The sequence below is a fragment of the Hylobates moloch genome, unplaced genomic scaffold (assembly GCF_009828535.3).
Source record: "Hylobates moloch isolate HMO894 unplaced genomic scaffold, HMol_V3 SCAFFOLD_9, whole genome shotgun sequence".
NCBI classification, from domain to species: domain Eukaryota; kingdom Metazoa; phylum Chordata; class Mammalia; order Primates; family Hylobatidae; genus Hylobates; species Hylobates moloch.
The window spans coordinates 51,814,076-51,831,537 of NW_026652284.1; the positions used below are offsets into that span (position 1 = coordinate 51,814,076).

The 17,462-nt window shown below is 44.2% G+C and overlaps 1 protein-coding gene across 4 annotated transcripts in view; it reads left to right on the forward strand.

Annotated features, from left to right (window-relative positions):
• The window catches only part of PRKDC (protein kinase, DNA-activated, catalytic subunit), a 185,032-nt gene that overhangs the window by 117,196 nt on the left and 50,374 nt on the right, over positions 1 to 17,462 (forward strand). For 2 of the 4 annotated variants that reach the window (XM_032759820.2, XM_032759822.2), the window contains exons 55-63: positions 2,484 to 2,657; positions 3,421 to 3,522; positions 5,268 to 5,475; positions 6,168 to 6,357; positions 8,002 to 8,202; positions 10,763 to 10,875; positions 11,926 to 12,057; positions 14,303 to 14,482; positions 16,006 to 16,211. In XM_032759820.2, the coding sequence (XP_032615711.1) occupies positions 2,484 to 2,657; positions 3,421 to 3,522; positions 5,268 to 5,475; positions 6,168 to 6,357; positions 8,002 to 8,202; positions 10,763 to 10,875; positions 11,926 to 12,057; positions 14,303 to 14,482; positions 16,006 to 16,211 (1,506 nt within the window). The remainder of the gene's footprint in view (positions 1 to 2,483; positions 2,658 to 3,420; positions 3,523 to 5,267; positions 5,476 to 6,167; positions 6,358 to 8,001; positions 8,203 to 10,762; positions 10,876 to 11,925; positions 12,058 to 14,302; positions 14,483 to 16,005; positions 16,212 to 17,462) is intronic. The other 2 variants (XM_032759821.2, XM_032759823.2) reach the window with 1 other exon arrangement.

A 17,462-nucleotide genomic window follows, 5' to 3' on the forward strand; every position in this document is an offset into this window, starting at 1 on the left:
GTTGTTTGGAGGTGAGGAGATAGTTTGAATTGCCAGTGTTTGCACAAATTCTTCATCTGAGAGAGCTGGTGTTCGTTTATCTTTTTGGAGTTGCTTCTGCTTGGATGGGGCCTTTTGTTTTCTTATTCATCATTTTGCTTGAGGGTTTGACTGTGGTGTATGCTGAGTATAGTCGATTGGCTTCCTTTCTGGGTGTTTTCAGCGGGCTAAGGCTCTGTATAGGATCTCTCTTTGTGCTAGGTTCCTGCATTGGGTTTCACAGGTGATGGATACTAGAATAATTTTTTTTAGTGATGTAATTCAGGCTATTATCCAGTATATGGTGCGTAAGGGTAAGGGCTAGCAGATAGACTCTTAGATTACAGTGCGTTCAGCACAGTGCTCTGTGCTGGGGGTAGGGGAAGGGAGATGACCCCCTCACCAAGTTCATTCCCAGGCCTTAGAGGAGCCCCTTCCAATCACTAGCACCATACTCACATTTCCTGAACCCCAAGGGGGGCCCTGGTGGGCTGTGCTCCCCATCCCTTAGCAGTGGCCTGAGCTGAAGGTTAGGTCACCAGGAGACCCGCAGCATTCTGGAGGCGCACTGGTCCTCTGTGCTTGGCAAAGTCAGAGAGGGTTGTGGGGTATGTCTGTGGGTGGTCTGTTGGTATAGTAGGTCAAGGGTGGGGGATCTCAGGGCAGGGTGATGTTGTCGTGGTTGTGCAGCTGGTGAGGTGCCCACAGCCTGGAGTTTTTTGCCCAGCAGACAGTTGTGGGGACTGCCCAGCTCACGTTCCCTCAACCAAGTCTGCTGGTGTCTGCCCCTGTAGCTAGCCTGACCACCCAGTTTTATGCCATGCTTTCTGCGCCCAGATCACTGGGCTGTTAGGTGTTTAAGGCCACAGGGTCCCTCAGGCAAATGCAAAGCTGGCAAACAGGCCTCACCCTTCCCAGACCAGCCTTGTGGAAGGGGACTCACCCAGCACTCATGCTGGAACACAAACCCACGTCTCACTCTACTCAGTGTTCTAAGCAGAGCTTATGTTCTGGCCACAGATCTCAGCTCTGTATTCCTGAACGATGTGCTTAGACCCTGCGGGGCAGAGACCAGGCCCACGGCTTTGTCCTCTGTCCCCTTGGAGTCAAGCACTGTGCTGGGGTGGCCGAAGTGCTCCACGGCCACTGGCAAAGCACTCATGCTGGGTAGTGGAGGCTGTGCTGTGTGTGTGCTCTTGTGGGAGCAGCTGGGGTTGGGAGTGCCTGGGAACTTGACAGATAGACATGTTGATCAGGCTCTCCCCAGACCCACAGGAAGGACAGCCCTGCTCTTTCCCAGCCCAGCATTCAGCAGGGGCTAGAGTGACTCAGAGCAAGGTGAGAACCTGGGGGCATGGGTGCCTGGGGTTGCATTTTGCTGGAGCTGCCCCACACTGAGTGAGACTTGCTGGGCTCCACATAGGCTGGTGCTCTGCCTGTGCCTTCTCTCTGACAGTTCCCTACCAATTCAAATGTCTTTGGGGGTTGTGGGATCTCTTGTGGCTAGTATCCCAGAGGTCCACGGCGAGCGTGGGTTGCCCCATAGTCACTCCACTCACCCCTTGCTTAGGACCTGATTAGGGCCAGGGGCAGGTCGTAGCACCCAGAGACTCTGTGCAGGCTTCCCAGCTTCCTCCCTCTTCAGCCTCAGTGTCTGTGTTGCCTCTCTCTATTGATGCTCAGTGCTTTCTTTCCAAAGATCTCTTCGAAGCATGTTGGCTTACTCATTTTGCTCTGTTTTGGTGGGAGAGGCTCTCCTGGCTATGTCTATTCAGCCATCTTGTCCCCTTCCTATGTAAATATTTTTACACAGCAATAAACATGCATTGTGTCAGTAACAAAGAATGTATGTCACTGTCCTAATATCCTTACATTCACTGAGTATCTACTGTGTGAAGCATTCAGCTGGGTGCTATAAGGAGTGAAAACAAGGAAATAGATATTTGCCTCATTTAGAGCTCAGATTGCACTTCGCTGTACACCATACCAGGTAGCACTTGAAGTCCTTTTAAAAAATACTTTGCCATTATTAGGTTTTTCTAAAAATAAACTTTTTATATTGAAGTAGTTTTGTATTTACAGAAAAGTTGAAAGATAGTACACATAATTTCCATATACACCCTTTACCCAACTTTCCCCTCTTACATAATCTTGGTACATTTGTCAAAAGTAAGAAATTAACATTAGAACATTACTATTTACCAAACTAGACTTTACTTCCATTTCACCAATTTCCTTCTAATATCCTTTTTCTATTTCAGGATCCAGTGTAGGATAGCACATGAAGTAATTTGTCTTATATTTAATAATCTAGTCCATGATTATTTTAAGAATATAAGTTTTATATAAATGTAGTGTTATCTATTATAACTAATTTTAAAACGAAGAAAAAGTTGCCTGTCATACTTTGAAAGTACAATAATAAAAATAGCTAAATTTGTGTGTTTTAAAAATCTCTCCCATAGAGATGATGAAAGACAAAAAGTATGTTTGGACATAATTTATAAGATGATGCCAAAGTTAAAACCAGTAGAACTCCGAGAACTTCTGAACCCCGTTGTGGAATTTGTTTCCCATCCTTCTACAACATGTAGGGAACAAATGTATAATATTCTCATGTGGATTCATGATAATTACAGGTAAGCTACACATTGACTATTTTATTTTGTTAGTTTTTTGAGATAAGGTCTTGCTCTGTCGACGAGGCTGGAGTACAGTGGCACACACAGGTCACTGCAGTCTCAACCTCCTGGGCTCAGTTGATCCTCCCATCTCAGCCTCCTGCGTAGCTGGGTCTATGGGTGTGCACCACCATACCTGGCTAATTTTGTTTATTTTTTGTGGAGACAAGGTTTCGCCTTTTTGCCTGGGCAACATTAACATTTTAGGGATCATTTGGGTCCCCTTAGCAATCTGGAACATAATAACACATTTTTTTTTTTACCATATGATTAATAATTAAAATATGTATTTTGGTATATCTAATTGTATCCTTTTAAAAACTCATTTCACATATGTGTGTGAAATAATCAGAGTGAAAAAGTGTGGTGTTGTGCCTATAAAACCTATTTTCATAGTTGTCCTTTTAAGATCTTGCAAAGGCTCAGGAGATGAACTCTGCCAGGACCACCGGGCACTACCACACCACCACAGCTGAGCGTCACAGGACCGCTGGGCCTCCTGTGGGCCCATCCTCTTGTTCCACTCTGCTCCTGCTGGGAGCGAGGATGGGTTCTCAAGGCTTGTGCACACACCCATGAGTGGGGCAAGCTGTGATTTGGAGATCTGAAGTCTAATGGGAAAACCAGCCTTTTAAAATTGAATTCTAGATGGTGTTACTGTAGTTGAACTAAAGGGCTAGAAGAGAGCATTAATGTTGTGACATTTTGCTGTTTTCTCAAGCAGAGATCCAGAAAGTGAGACAGATAATGACTCCCAGGAAATATTTAAGCTGGCAAAAGATGTGCTGATTCAAGGATTGATCGATGAGAACCCTGGACTTCAGTACGTGCTCCCCCTGAATAACTGGGCTGGGACAATTAAATGTTAAGGGTATTGCTTTCAAAGGTAGCACAGAGTATTTTTCAGGAGTTTTAGAAATGTATTTGCAGTATTAGCATTTTCTCTGCTTTCTGCATTTCACAATATTTAGTAAAAGAGTATTTTAAAGCACATTATGAAGAGTAAGGCTTTACAATCCTGACAACTTAAAAATAACACTCTTGAAAAAGTCATATGGACCAAATGCTGTATGCTAGGGCAGTGAGTTAAAGTGTTTCAAAATGAAAAGAAAGTCTGTAATGACAGTTCTTCTGTTTCCCATTTAACACACATAGTTCAGATAATGCTGTAAGTATTAATGTTGAAAATAAAGTGTTTGAAACCTTAGAAATGAGAGGAAACTGTAATATTAGTTATATATGAAAGTGTGAATGATGATTGTTACCCTCTAAAATGCCTGTCCTGAGTAAGTCAGTTATATGTGTTTCTTACCAAATACTGACTATATAAGAAGAGGGGTAAACTTTTTTTTATTATTATGTTTTTTAAAGATGAGGTCTTGCTGTGGCACCCAGGCTGGAGTGCAGTAGTGTAACTGTGGCTCACTGTAGCCTCTGACTCCTGGGTTCAGGTGATCTCCTCCCTCAGCCTCCTGAGTAGCTGGGACTACAGGCATAATGCCAGCAGTCTTGGCTGATTTTTTATTTTTTGTGAAGATAGGGTCTTGCTATGTTACCCAAGCTAGGCTTCAATGCCTGGCCGCAATCCTCCTGACTTGGTTTACCAAAGTGCTGGGATTTTAAATGTGAGCACTGCACCCAGCCTCAATATAAGAAGCCATATACTTTTTATATGTTTCTGTATATTACTTATTTTTCCATTCTGCTATAATTTAAAATTCATTGAGCTTCTTAAAATTGTATTTGGATTTGATACGCATTCATAAATTATAAGACCTAATTTGGTATGTATGTATATATGTATGTATGTGCACTAACTACATACATACATTTATTTTATTTTATTTTTTTGAGATGGAGTCTCACTCTGTCACCCAGGCTGGAGTGCAGCAGCACGATTTTGGCTCGTTGCAACCTCCGTCTCCTAGGTTCAAGCGATTCTCCTGCCTCAGCCTCCCAAGTAGCTGGGACTACAGGTGCGCGCCACCATGCCCAGCTAATTTTTGTATTTTTAGTAGAGACGGGGTTTCACCATGTTGGCCAGGCTGGTCTTGAACTCCTGAAGTCAGGTGATCCACCCACCTCGGCCTCCCAAAGTGCTGGGATTACATGCCTGAGCCACCGCACCTGACCCCTAATTTGGTATTTAATTAATATATGTTTTGAGTATTTTATGGCAGTAATTTTTATAATGGATTGTTTTGGCAAGGCAGTGAAGGATTTTGTGTAATTTCTTAAATTTTTTTTTGTTTCAAATAGTTAATATTATGTACTCATCATTGAAAACTTCCCAGCGAATAGACATAAGAGAATAAAATCACCCAGTTTCTCCCCTGCCCTCTGTGGCATAAAAAATATGCTACATTTTTTGTAATATTCTCTTCCTTCAATTGATATGTTTCTTAACTCAGACTATATTTTTGATATAGTTGAATGTGGTTTCCCTCTCTGTTAAGCTTCATGTGGGTGAAGAGCTGAGCCTTCTCCACAGGACACCCTGTACAGCACATTCTTTCCCATTTGCCATTGTCTAAGCAACATACAAAATTTTTTCTCTTTGCTTTTCAGATTAATTATTCGAAATTTCTGGAGCCATGAAACTAGGTTACCTTCAAATACCTTGGACCGGTTGCTGGCACTAAATTCCTTATATTCTCCTAAGATAGAAGTGCACTTTTTAAGTTTAGCAACCAATTTTCTGCTCGAAATGACCAGCATGAGCCCAGATTATCCAAATCCCATGTTTGAGCATCCTCTGTCAGAATGTGAATTTCAGGTAATGTGGTCTTCTCTCTCATAGTAGTGAATATTATAAGCTTTTCCTGTTCATGAACATTTTTAATAGTTTTGACTGGCTCTTTGCCTTCTCAGAATACTCACACTTTCCTTTCTGAAAAGGAAAGGGAAGGCTCATGCCTCTGCTTCAGCCATCTGGAGGTCCCCTGGCCTCACCCTCTTGGCCTCCACTAGATTTCCCTTGTCAGGATCACCATTGCTTTCCCTCCCCTCATTCCCCCCAACCCACAGTGGATGCTGAGCTTCTGCTCTCTCGCAGCAGCCTTAACAGTGGGAATGATGGGCAGGTTGCAGAGAGCTCCTGGGGTAGGGCCCCTCCTGTCCCGCTCACAAGCTCAGGATCTGTCCCAGTGGCACGTGTGTGTATGTGGACAAGCTGGGTCACTTGACTCGTTGCATTTGGGTTGTGGTGCTGAGCATATCAAGCCTTTTTATGCAAACATTAAGAAAGCTGGGTTTTCTCCCTCGATAGTTAACTAGTTTTTCTAGTTGGCAAATCACTTAGTTAAACCTTTTAAATTAGAGAAGGTTCTTCTTCAGCTGCATATGAAGTAACGGTACAAATATGCTGATGGTACCATTAGATTTTAAATAGAAATGTATCAGTGTTCCTAAAAAAGGAGCATTATTTCATGTGAAACTTTATTTCATTTGAAACTTTCTTATGTACAGGAATATACCATTGATTCTGATTGGCGTTTCCGAAGTACTGTTCTCACTCCGATGTTTGTGGAGACCCAGGCCTCCCAGGGCACTCTACAGACCCGTACCCAGGAAGGGTCCCTCTCAGCTCGCTGGCCAATGGCGGGGCAGATAAGGGCCACCCAGCAGCAGCATGACTTCACACTGACACAGACTGCAGGTAACAGTGACCCTGCCTGCCGGCCATGTATACAGCACCCTGACCTCTGGGCAGCTTCTGTCACAACAGTGTTGGGCTTTTGCGAGAGAAGTAAGGGATAATAGCAAAAAGCATTAAGAACCCAAGGAAGATGTCAGTCAAAAGAGGGGGTTCCTATGACAGTCAAACTCATGGAAACAGAAAGTAGAGTGCTAGGTGCCAGGGTGGGGAGGAGGAATGGGGATTTATAGTTTAATGGGTACAGAATTTCAGTTTTGCAAGAGGAAAAGTGCTGTGGAGGCAGGGTGCCGTGACTCATTCCTGTTGTTCCAGCTGGGGCAGGAGGATCAGTTGAGCCCAGGAGTTCCGCACCAGCCTGGGCAACATGGAAAGACTCCATCTCTACAAAACAATTTTACAAATTAGCTGGGCATGGTGGCGCACGCCTGTAGTTAGTCCCAGCTACTGGGGAAGCTGAGGCGAGAGAATGGCTGGAGCCCAGAAGTTCAAGTCTGCAGTGAGCTGTGATCACGCCACCGCACCCTACTACCTTGGGCAAAAGAGCAAGGCCCTGTCTCAAAAAAAAAAACAAAAAAAAAAACCACAAAGCAACTCTGGACATGGAAGATGTTGATGGTTGTACAGCAGTGTAAATGTCCTTAATGCCATTGAACTGTGCACCTAAAAATGATTGAAATGGTAAAATTTTGTGTATATTTTCCTTTTTTTTTTTTTTTTTTTTTTTTTTTTGAGACGGAGTCTTGCTGTGTCACCAGGCTGGAGCTGGAGTACAGTGGCACGATCTCGGCTCACTGCAACCTCTGCCTTCTGGGTTCAAGCGATTCCTTTGCCTCAGCCTCCTGAGTAGCTGGAACTATGGGCGCGCACCACCTCACCTGGCTAAATTTTTATATTTTAGTAGAGATGGGATTTCACCACATTGGCCAGATGGTTTTGATATCCGGACCTTGTGAGCCACCGCGCACAGCCTGTTTTGCTACAATTTTTCTAAAAAAGAAATGGATTATTTCTGACCGGAAAAATCAGGGAAAGTTTCGGTATATGTATGTTTTGGTTTTGGTTTGGTACAGAAAAACATAGTGCAGCAGATTTAAGACATCTTATCACCAAAGCAGAGTAGAGGTAAACCAAATTCATTTACTAGATTTACAGTTATTAAACTATTCTTTCTCAGATGGTTTAACTGCTTCCTTTTATGAGCAAAGTACAAATTGTAGAGTAACATATCTTAATCCTTTTATAGAAACTCTTTTAACGTTTTTCCTTTATGTAATTTTTTTCACATTTTGTTGGTTCTGGAAGTGGGACTAATTTGAATAATCACAATTGAAATTCTGTGACACTAATATTAGAAGTCAGGGGCTCTTAGCACCTTTCAGTAGATAACAAAGTGTTATTCCTGTGGTGGGAGCAAGTGGCGTGTTTCTTACTTTACAAATAGGGACACTGCTGTCCAGGGGCACTGAGGCCCATGTACCCAGTTTTCCTTGGGGCATACCCTGGGACCTGACAGAGCCTCTGCCCAGGGTTGGAGGTGAGCACGGAGGCCTAGGGTGCCACCAGGTGTGTCCTGGCAGGTGGTCCTTCCCCATGCACAGAGCTGGGTGGTGCTGAGTGCCTGACCTCTCTGATTGCATGTCGCAGATGGAAGAAGCTCATTTGACTGGCTGACTGGGAGCAGCACTGACCCGCTGGGCGACCACACCAGTCCCTCATCTGACTCCTTGCTGTTTGCCCACAAGAGGAGTGAAAGGTTACAGAGAGCACCCTTGAAGTCAGTGGGGCCTGATTTTGGGAAAAAAAGGCTGGGCCTTCCAGGGGACGAGGTGGATAACAAAGTGAAAGGTAAGCTGGGTTGCTGAGTGTGCTTAAAATAGCTTCCCCACTAAATTACTGCAGAGCTCAGGTCTGGGGACATTTCTGACTGTATCCATGTTTCCTTCTCATTCGTAATCAAGCCCCTTAAAATTCAGTTAATGTTGCCTAGGCACTTACCATGCTGAAGACATTATTTTCTGGGAGTTTCAGAAGAATCCTTCAGTAAGTTATACTCGATCCATTGTTGAGTGACCTTCTGGAGCGTTAGGAGTGGGTGAGGCATTTATAAAGGGGTGATTGTAAGATGAGGTGGAATTAGCAAGCATGGTCTAGGGCTAGAGGGCTTAATACAGGTGGAGAACGGGGAGAGCGTCCGAAAAGATTGGGTGGAGGAAGAGCATTTGAGAGGAGCCTTGGAGCTGGGGGTGCGGGAAGGGAAAGGATGAAAAGAACAGGGATGGAGAAGTGTCAGGGTGGGCAGGCTCAGATCGATTGCACAGTCCAAGTGAAGGGATGCTTCAGGAAATGCTAGAGTAACGGCAAAGGGTGCTGCGAGGCCAGGCTTGTGGGTGTGGGGGTGTGTGTGGAACTTCAGCTTTAGGAAGCAGCCTTGTAACGCACCAAGCAGAGGAAGGCACGGGGACTGAATGCCCTTCTCTGAGGTGTGTGTGGGGCAGAAGTGGAGTGATGGGGACTGGAGGCAGGGACCACAGGCACCAGGACCTGGTCTTGGCTAACAGATGACCAGAGCTAGATGGGGGCCGAGAGACTGGAAGCAGCTGTTTGTGAGAAGTGCGGCTCTGGGAGGGAACAAGGGCCCAGAGGAAGGACATGTGCAGAGAGGAAAGGGCCCATGACAGAACCCTGGGGGAGCGCCAGCAGGGAAGCTCAGCTCTGTGGAAGTAAACTTAGAAGAACTTAGAAGCAAAGCTCCCTGCCTTCTTATCTAAATGTAGGAACTAAAACACAGGCAACATAACTTGCTTTACTCCACCACTCTCTCATACTTTTCAGTCACAAACCTGTGACCCACACACAGTTCTCTAAATGGAACCAGGAGAGGTCAGTGTGGCCCACCTTTTGGTATGTGCTGTGAGTTGAAGGAGTGCTGGTGGAGCTGCCTGGGTGCTGAGAATGAGGTCAGCAGCAGGGAGCTTTCTCTGGGAGCTGATGGCTTGGTGGTCTGGCTGGAGTGCTGCTGTGGAGCTCCATACTTGCGGCCCCCGGACTCCCTGCTTTGCAGGGCTGTGGGTGCCAGGCCTGGTGCCATCCTCCTTGGGGATCCTTTGTGAGTACGTGGGTCTTTTCTCTGTGGATGCTCTCGGGATCTTCCCTTTTAAACCAGCGTTCTGACATTGCACACAAGGTCCTTGGGCGTAGGTCCATTTCAGTGTTTTTCTGGGCATATGGTGGGAGCTTCCAGGCCGCTCTCACCTTCCAGTTCTGGAGCATCATCACAGGTGATTTTGTTGAGTTCTTTATCTCAGTTTGCTGTTTTCTCTTTTTGGAGTCCTAGTGCTTAGATATCACACCTGCGTGAGTGTCTTTCTGAGGTGTTATATTTTTTCCTTTGCCTCTTTTCTGGGAAATCCCTTCAACCTTATCTTTCAACCTGTGCTTTTAAGTTATGACATGTTTCAGTTTCCATGAGCTTTTTTTCATGCTCTGAACATTTTTTTTTTTTTTTTTTTTTTTTTTGAGACGGAGTCTCACTCTGTCGCCCAGGCCGGAGTGCAGTGGCGCAATCTCGGCTCACTGCAAGCTCCACCTCCTGGGTTGACGCCATTCTCCTGCCTCAGCCTCTCCGAGTAGCTGGGACTACAGGCGCCCGCCACCACGCCCGGCTAATTTTTTTGTGTTTTTTTTTAGTAGAGACGGGGTTTCACCGTGGTCTCGATCTCCTGACCTCGTGATCCACCCGCCTCGGCCTCCCAAAGTGCTGGGATTACAAGCGTGAGCCACCGTGCCCGGCCTGAACATTTCTTTTAGTTCCTACTCTTGTCTTTCTGATAAATGATCATGTTTTGAAATTTTTTCCTGCGTGATCTGCTTTTAACAGTTGCTCTTTCCTTGTTGCTTACTTTGGCTTCTGTTGTTCATATTTGAAGCCTTCCTTAGAACCTGTCGTGATTTGGAGGTTAAGGCTGGTGTCTCCTGGTGGGGTACTAAACAGACGTTTGGTATCATACGGGTTAGGAGTGCTGCGGTCACATGTCCCTGGTCAGGTTGCCACAGTCCCGAGGGAGGCTGGTCTGCACCGGGTGTTGAAGCCTCCAAGGCAGCTCCTCTCTTATTCAGTTAGCCAGAGGCAAAGCACTCCCGGGCGAGTTGGGTGGGGATTCAGAAGGTGGCTGCGTGCCCTCCCTGGGCCTCCCTCTGGAGGGGCCTGGCCCATTCAGCGCTCATGCCTGCTGAATCCACTGCTAAGCAGTTCCAGTTGCCGCTGTGGCCCCTGCTCTTCTGCTCCCGGTCGCTGCCTCTGCGGCACCTCTAGGTTTTGTCTTTGAGGAAACCCGAGGTGAAAATGAACCAGCAGAGCCAAGTGTCTGGGCGGCGGGGAGTAACTGGGCCTGCTTTCCCTCTCCAGGTGCGACCGGCCGGACGGATCTACTGCGACTGCGCAGACGGTTTATGAGGGACCAGGAGAAGCTCAGTTTGATGTATGCCAGAAAAGGCATTGCTGAGCAAAAACGAGAGAAGGTTTGTATCTTGTCAAGAATTTGATCAGAATGATGCAGTTTCTGTCACAGGATACAGACGAAGTGAACAAGCTTCCTGCCAGACACTGGCTCCAGTGTCACCTGCAAACCAGGTGGCGGGGCTGCTCCGAGCCAGCCTCCTGGGGCTCCCCCACAGGGATGCAGCCCCCGTGGCACCCTGGTGGGGGTCCAGGAGTGCGTCCCGTTCTCTCTGCGGGTGGAAGCGTGGCCTACCTCAAGGCCCGCGCCCTGGCAGGACTTCACTGGCCCTCGCTTCAGGGACCAATGCGGCGGGAGGGCAGCTGGAGGCTGGGACCCACGGGGCCCCGAGGACGGGTGGCCTGGAGGGCCTTCCCATGGCGTGGAGACTCCGTAGCCACGGCGTCCATTCCGCCTAGAAATGGCTCATTAGGATGCATTTGTAAGAAGTGGGTAGGACGGATCGTTAAGAAAAATCCCTCGCGGTGGCTCCAGTTCAGCGCCAGCCGCCGCTGCCACGGGAGCGGCTCCATCCACATCTGGGTGTGAAGCCCTCGAAGTGGGGCGCCGTGCCGGCCCCCTCCCCAAGCCCTGCCGCCCAGCCATGCTTGTGGAGCCTGAGGCCTCCCGGGCTGCGCCCCCGGGGCACTATTTTGCCCCCTCGGAGGGGAGCCTTGGGCTCTGCAGCTGCCTGGGAACAAAGGCAGCCGGAGGGCAGGACCTTGGGGCGGAAGTGGGCACCGGCTGCCAGCCTCGTTGTCAGTGAGACTTTTCAGAGATGCAGCCCTCCAGCCGGTTTTTAAATACTTCTAAATCAAATTTTCCGATTTTATAAATATTCTGATTATAGGGAATGTTTAAAGCCTTTCCACTGCTTGTTGCGTAGTGATTTTATTTTGGATGCAGTGTCTGCCCTAGACGTTTGTAAAGTAGAGTGACTGAGCCTCTGCGAGCATCAGTTCCCACCACTTCGCCTTTGTGGTTCAGGGGATCCTGGCAGCCTCATAGCTCATGCACGACTAGTTTCCTTCAGTGAGAATGCTCATCTTCTTCTTGGTTCTGGTGCTTATAGGAAATCAAGAGTGAGTTAAAAATGAAGCAGGATGCCCAGGTCGTTCTGTACAGAAGCTACCGGCACGGAGACCTTCCTGACATTCAGATCAAGCACAGCAGCCTCATCACCCCGTTACAGGCCGTGGCCCAGGTCAGTTCTTGCCACTGCGTTTTCTGTTAACAGGTTAAAATCTGTTTCCAGTTTAGGGGTTTGCCTATGTGAGGAAACATGGCTGAGGCTGTCCTGCAACACAGATGAGGTGCTGGTTTGTCCTGAACAGTGGACTTGGTGTAAAGACCTTGCTCCAAGTCCTGGCTCTGCCATTTCCTACTTCCATGACTTCTTTACACATGCTGAGACTCTGAGATCATCACTGCTGAAGACATTATTTATCGTTATTTATCAGGATTACCACTGCATTTGTCTGAACAAAGGGAGCATAAATGAAGGAATTTGTACCTAGCACTCAGGAATCAGTGGATTGTAGACATGGAAACCTGTCTACCACGTGTTAACATAAAAACAGCAGGTTATGAAACAGGTGTAAAAGTGTACACACCAGTAAAAGACTCGTGCCAGTGACTTATCTCTTTATGGTATAATTATGGGCGATACTTACTTTCTTTTTTCCTAAACCACATTCTCTGGGTGCTCTATTCTGTTCCATTGGTCTGTGTGTTTTTGTACCAGTACCATGCTTTTTTGGTTACTGCAGCCTTATAGTATTGTTTGAAGTTGGGTAGTGCAGTGCTTCTAGTTTTGTTCTTTTTGCTTAGGATTGCTTTGGCTATACGGGCTCTTTTTGGTTCCATATGAATTTTAGAATAGTTTTTTCTAGTTCTGTGATAAATGATGTTGGTAGTTTGATAGAATTAGCATTGATTCTGTAGATTGCCTTGAGCAGAATGGCCATTTTAATGATACTGATGCTTCTAATCCGTGAATATGGAATGTGTTTCCCTTTATTTGTGTCGTTCTTTTGTGATTTCTTTCAGCAGTGTTTTTTAGTTCTCTTTGTAAAGATCTTTCACCTTCTTGGTTAAGTGTATTCCTAGGTATTTTATTCTTTCTGTGGCTGTTGTAAATAGGATTGTGCTTTTGATTTAGCCATATTTTCTAAAATTGTATATAGTAATCACTAGAACTTCTTATAACAAGATAAATATATTACTTAAAATAATAAGGAATAAATCAAATTTGTTTTAGTCATACATAGCTTTTATCAAAGTAATTTTTTGCATTTGATAATTAGATTTACTTTTTAAATATTAAGTATAATCTTAAATCAGTAGAATTTCACAGTAAACTTTTCAAGTATTTAATTTTTGGCTGTGATAACTAAGTGTAAACCATTGCTTTTAATGTTCTTTTCAACAATATGCAAAAATCACACTTGATTTAAGAACATTCATTTAATAATGTAATTTGTTCATAAAACATCAAAAATGGATTATCATTATATTGTAAACATAATTAAAATAGGTCTTAGACAGGAAAAAAGAACATGATCCCAAAAAGCAGCACAAGTCTCACCTCCTTCAGAAGCAAACGTGTAGCAAAATTAACAAAAAGATATTAACAGAATTGACCTGTCAATTATAATATGATAGAAAACTTATTAACAGGGAAGATCCCTAGAAGATTACACAAAGTAATTTTTAAATTTTGTTTATCATGCTTTCATGCCTCCATTTAGCAAAGATAGACACTATATGCCAGGAACTTTTGTTGGTACTGATGTCACAGCATGAATAAATAAAGAGAGTATCCTGTGGCCATGAAGTGTGCGAGGGTTAGGGCTGTAAATGATTAAGTAGTGTGCTGTTTGTGGGAGCTGATGCTCAGAAGAAGCCTCTGATGGTTTCAATAGTTTAAAGTGGTCATGTGGTGGGACCTTGAAAATTAACACTGGCATTTTATTTAAGCTCAGCAGTTATTTCAAGCTTTACCACGGTGCTGATAGGAGAAAAATACCTAAACATTTAATCTTTCTCTGAGATTTTATGAAGTGCTGCACTAAGCCCTGGCTGCACATCATCTGGGCTAATCTTCCCCACAGCCCAATGTCATGTGTTCTGGTAGCCCCCATTTAAAGATTGGAGACCCAGACTCAACTCAGGAGAGAAGCTATGTCATTATGTATTGATTAAGCCAGCTTTTAAATTCATCTCTCTGGACCAAAAGTCCATGTTTCCATAACATACATCAAACAGATATATTTGGTTAAATTCCAAATGCTCCCCTTGTCAATGCCTGCTAAATCTTTCCAAATAGAATTGAGAGGTATAATAGATGTGCTTGCAACAGTTTGTATTTTCCAAGCTTTGATAGTATTGGTGATTTATAGCATTTTTGCTTCAGATCCTAATTTGTCTTTGTTTTGAATTTTTTACAGAGAGACCCAATAATTGCAAAACAGCTCTTTAGCAGCTTGTTTTCTGGAATTTTGAAAGAGATGGATAAATTTAAGACACTGTCTGAAAAAAGCAACATCACTCAAAAGTTGCTCCAAGACTTCAATCGTTTTCTTAATACCACCTTCTCTTTCTTTCCACCTTTTGTCTCTTGTATTCAGGTAAAGTCTGCACACACTTCATCAAATATACATTGTTTGCTGTGGCTTCACATGGCCTTTCCGTTATCACTATGTTTCCCATGTTGAAACTCTTAATAACCTGGTGTTTAACAGAGTAGATGTACTATTTGGGTTACCACTTCCCAAATGGGTAGATGTAATTTATTTTTTCCCCCCAGAAAAACCGATATGTGACAGAATAACCGGAAATCAAACATGTTATGTTTTATTTTGTAGTAAGCCAGTCCCTTCAGTGTTTTTGGTGAAACCGTTCGTTTATTTAGTCATTTTTCCTTATGTAGTATTTCACCAAATTCGTTCTGCTTCCTGACTGCTGTCAAAAGGTGTTGACTGAGTACCCGCCTGGCTTTGTTCTAGGTGGTTGGGCCACATCTATGCAGAGGCAAAAATTCCTTTCCTCCTGACCTTACATTCCCATTAATAGATGGGTAATAGGCAACCCACAGGGAGATGTAGAACGGGACATTAGGTAGTAGTAAGTGTCATAGTACTTGAATAATAGGGAAGTATTAAAGCAGTGTAAGATAGTAATGAAGCAGGTAAGCAGGTGCCTCTTGATGGGGTAGGGTGTGAGTGCCTAGATGCAGTGGTCAGAGAAGTCCTTTCCAAGGCAACACATCCTGAGCAGAAAATCTAATTTAATATTCAGTTACTACTTATATATATTTGTCAGAAGATTATTTTTCATGTAGGAAATGTTTTCTGTGCCAAAGTATGGATTATATAAAATTCCCTAGTAGAACATCTTTTTGATTCATTTTAGTATTTTTGTATCTAGTGACCTTTTCTGAAATAATTACTAATTTATATTCTTCAATATTGTTTATTGGTAGTATCGGTTTACAAACGAATTGGGTAATACTTTTCTGAAATTAAATACTTAGTTTTTTTGTTTTATTCTTTTTGATGGAACGAGAAACTGTCAGTATAAATTTCTTTATACATTAGCTCCGTTTTTTTTTTGTTTGTTTGTTTGTTTTTTTTTTTTTGAGACGGAGTCTTGCTCTGTGCCCCAGGCTGGAGTGCAGTGGCGCGATCTTGGCTCACTGCAAGCTCCGCCTCCCGGGTTCACGCCATTCTCCTGCCTCAGTCTCCCGAGTAGCTGGGACTACAGGCGCCCGCCAACACACCCGGCTAATTTTTTGTATTTTTAGTAGAGACGGGGTTTCACCGTGGTCTCGATCTCCTGACCTTGTGATCCGCCCGCCTCGGTTTTTTATTGGTTTCTGATTTACATGTGTGTGTGATCTTCATATTTTGATAGTGCTTTTCTTGCTTTAAATTGATCCCTGGATTGGAAGTGTAAAATTAAAAGGTCATTTCCTCCTTTGAGCAAATTGAATATTGTTGGAAAATTTGTTAATAGCATTACACAGAGAAACTTCTGGTGATATCACTACTCACATTGGTACCTTTTATGTTTAGTAAAGTATGTTACTCCTTGTGAAGACATGGTCCAAGTACCATAAGCTAAACAGCTGGTTGTATGTGTGGTTTCACAGGACATCAGCTGTCAGCACGCAGCCCTGCTGAGCCTTGACCCAGCGGCTGTTAGCGCTGGTTGCCTGGCCAGCCTACAGCAGCCCGTGGGCATCCGCCTGCTAGAGGAGGCTCTGCTCCGCCTTCTGCCTGCTGAGCTGCCTGCCAAGCGAGTCCGCGGGAAGGCCCGCCTGCCTCCTGATGTCCTCAGATGGGTGGAGCTTGCTAAGTAAGTATGAGGTCAAGTGCTCTTGGGAGCACACTGGATTTGACCAAAGCAATACGGAAAACACTTGGCTTCATTTGGCAGAAAATGAGCTAATAAAGTTGATAGTAACACTAATGTGAAATTTAAAAGAAAAAAAGTCTTTCAGGCTGAGTACCATTCTCAAAGGCAAGAACAGTTGCCACAGCAAGCAATGTCTTGCTCAAGGAAAGAGAATGTTATTTAAACCTGCTGGTTTCTTTCAGTATATGATTTTTCGGACTCAGTCTTATTCACCAAGTTTAGTTTCCTGTAAAGTGTAGCTGTGAATCATAGTTCCTAATATTTTATGTTATTTCCTGCTTCACTACACTGAATGGAGGATGATTTAGTATTTTCAGCAGGACTCAAGATTTTAGAAAGAGTTTAAATCGGTTAGTTTATTTGGGATGAACAGATTCCATTTTCTAGTTATAACATTTTCCATTATGTCTGATTCTTCCCTTATCTGTGGTCTCATCATATGAAAGCCTCATTCTGAGGAGGTTGTTAGGTTAAGATTGAAATTTAACTTGAACTTCATTTTGTAGTGCAGATTTTTAGAGCTTTAGGTTCTAAGAGAAAAGATAGTAAAAGTAAGGGAGGAGATCCTTGTGCTTCATGCTGTTTTGTAGTTAATTCATGTCTGTGCTGATAGAGCACTGAGTGTACAAGGTGCTGTGCCAGGCACCAAAGAGACATGAAATTGGATTAGACATTGATCACAGACTCACAAAACTAGCAATCTAGTAGGAAATGTATGTACTTTACACATAAATAAATCATAATTGAAGTAGGAGGTGGTGAGCACTGAGACAGACAAGATAAAATGCCAGGGCCATTCAGAGAGGGCCTCTGAGCTATGCTGATTTTACCTAGGAACCGTTTCCTCCTGTTGCTTCAGATGTGTAAGTGAACAGGAAGTGACACCTTGTATGTTTACTATTTCCAGGAGTGGTAAACATATATAATGTGTATTTGCTAAGTAAGTGAAGCAAACAACTTTTAAGGGCCTAAACTTTAAACATTTTTTTCTAACTGTATGAAGTACATTGTCATAGTTTTGTGATATTTTTGCATTCCTTGCAGAGCATTGTGAACATAGTTTAGCTTTTTTTTTTTGGGGGGGGGACAGTGTCTCACTCTGTGGCCAGTGGGAGTGCAGTGGCGTGATCTCGGCTCACTGCAACCTCCACCTCCCAGGTTCAAGCGATTCTCTTGCCTCAGCCTCCCAAG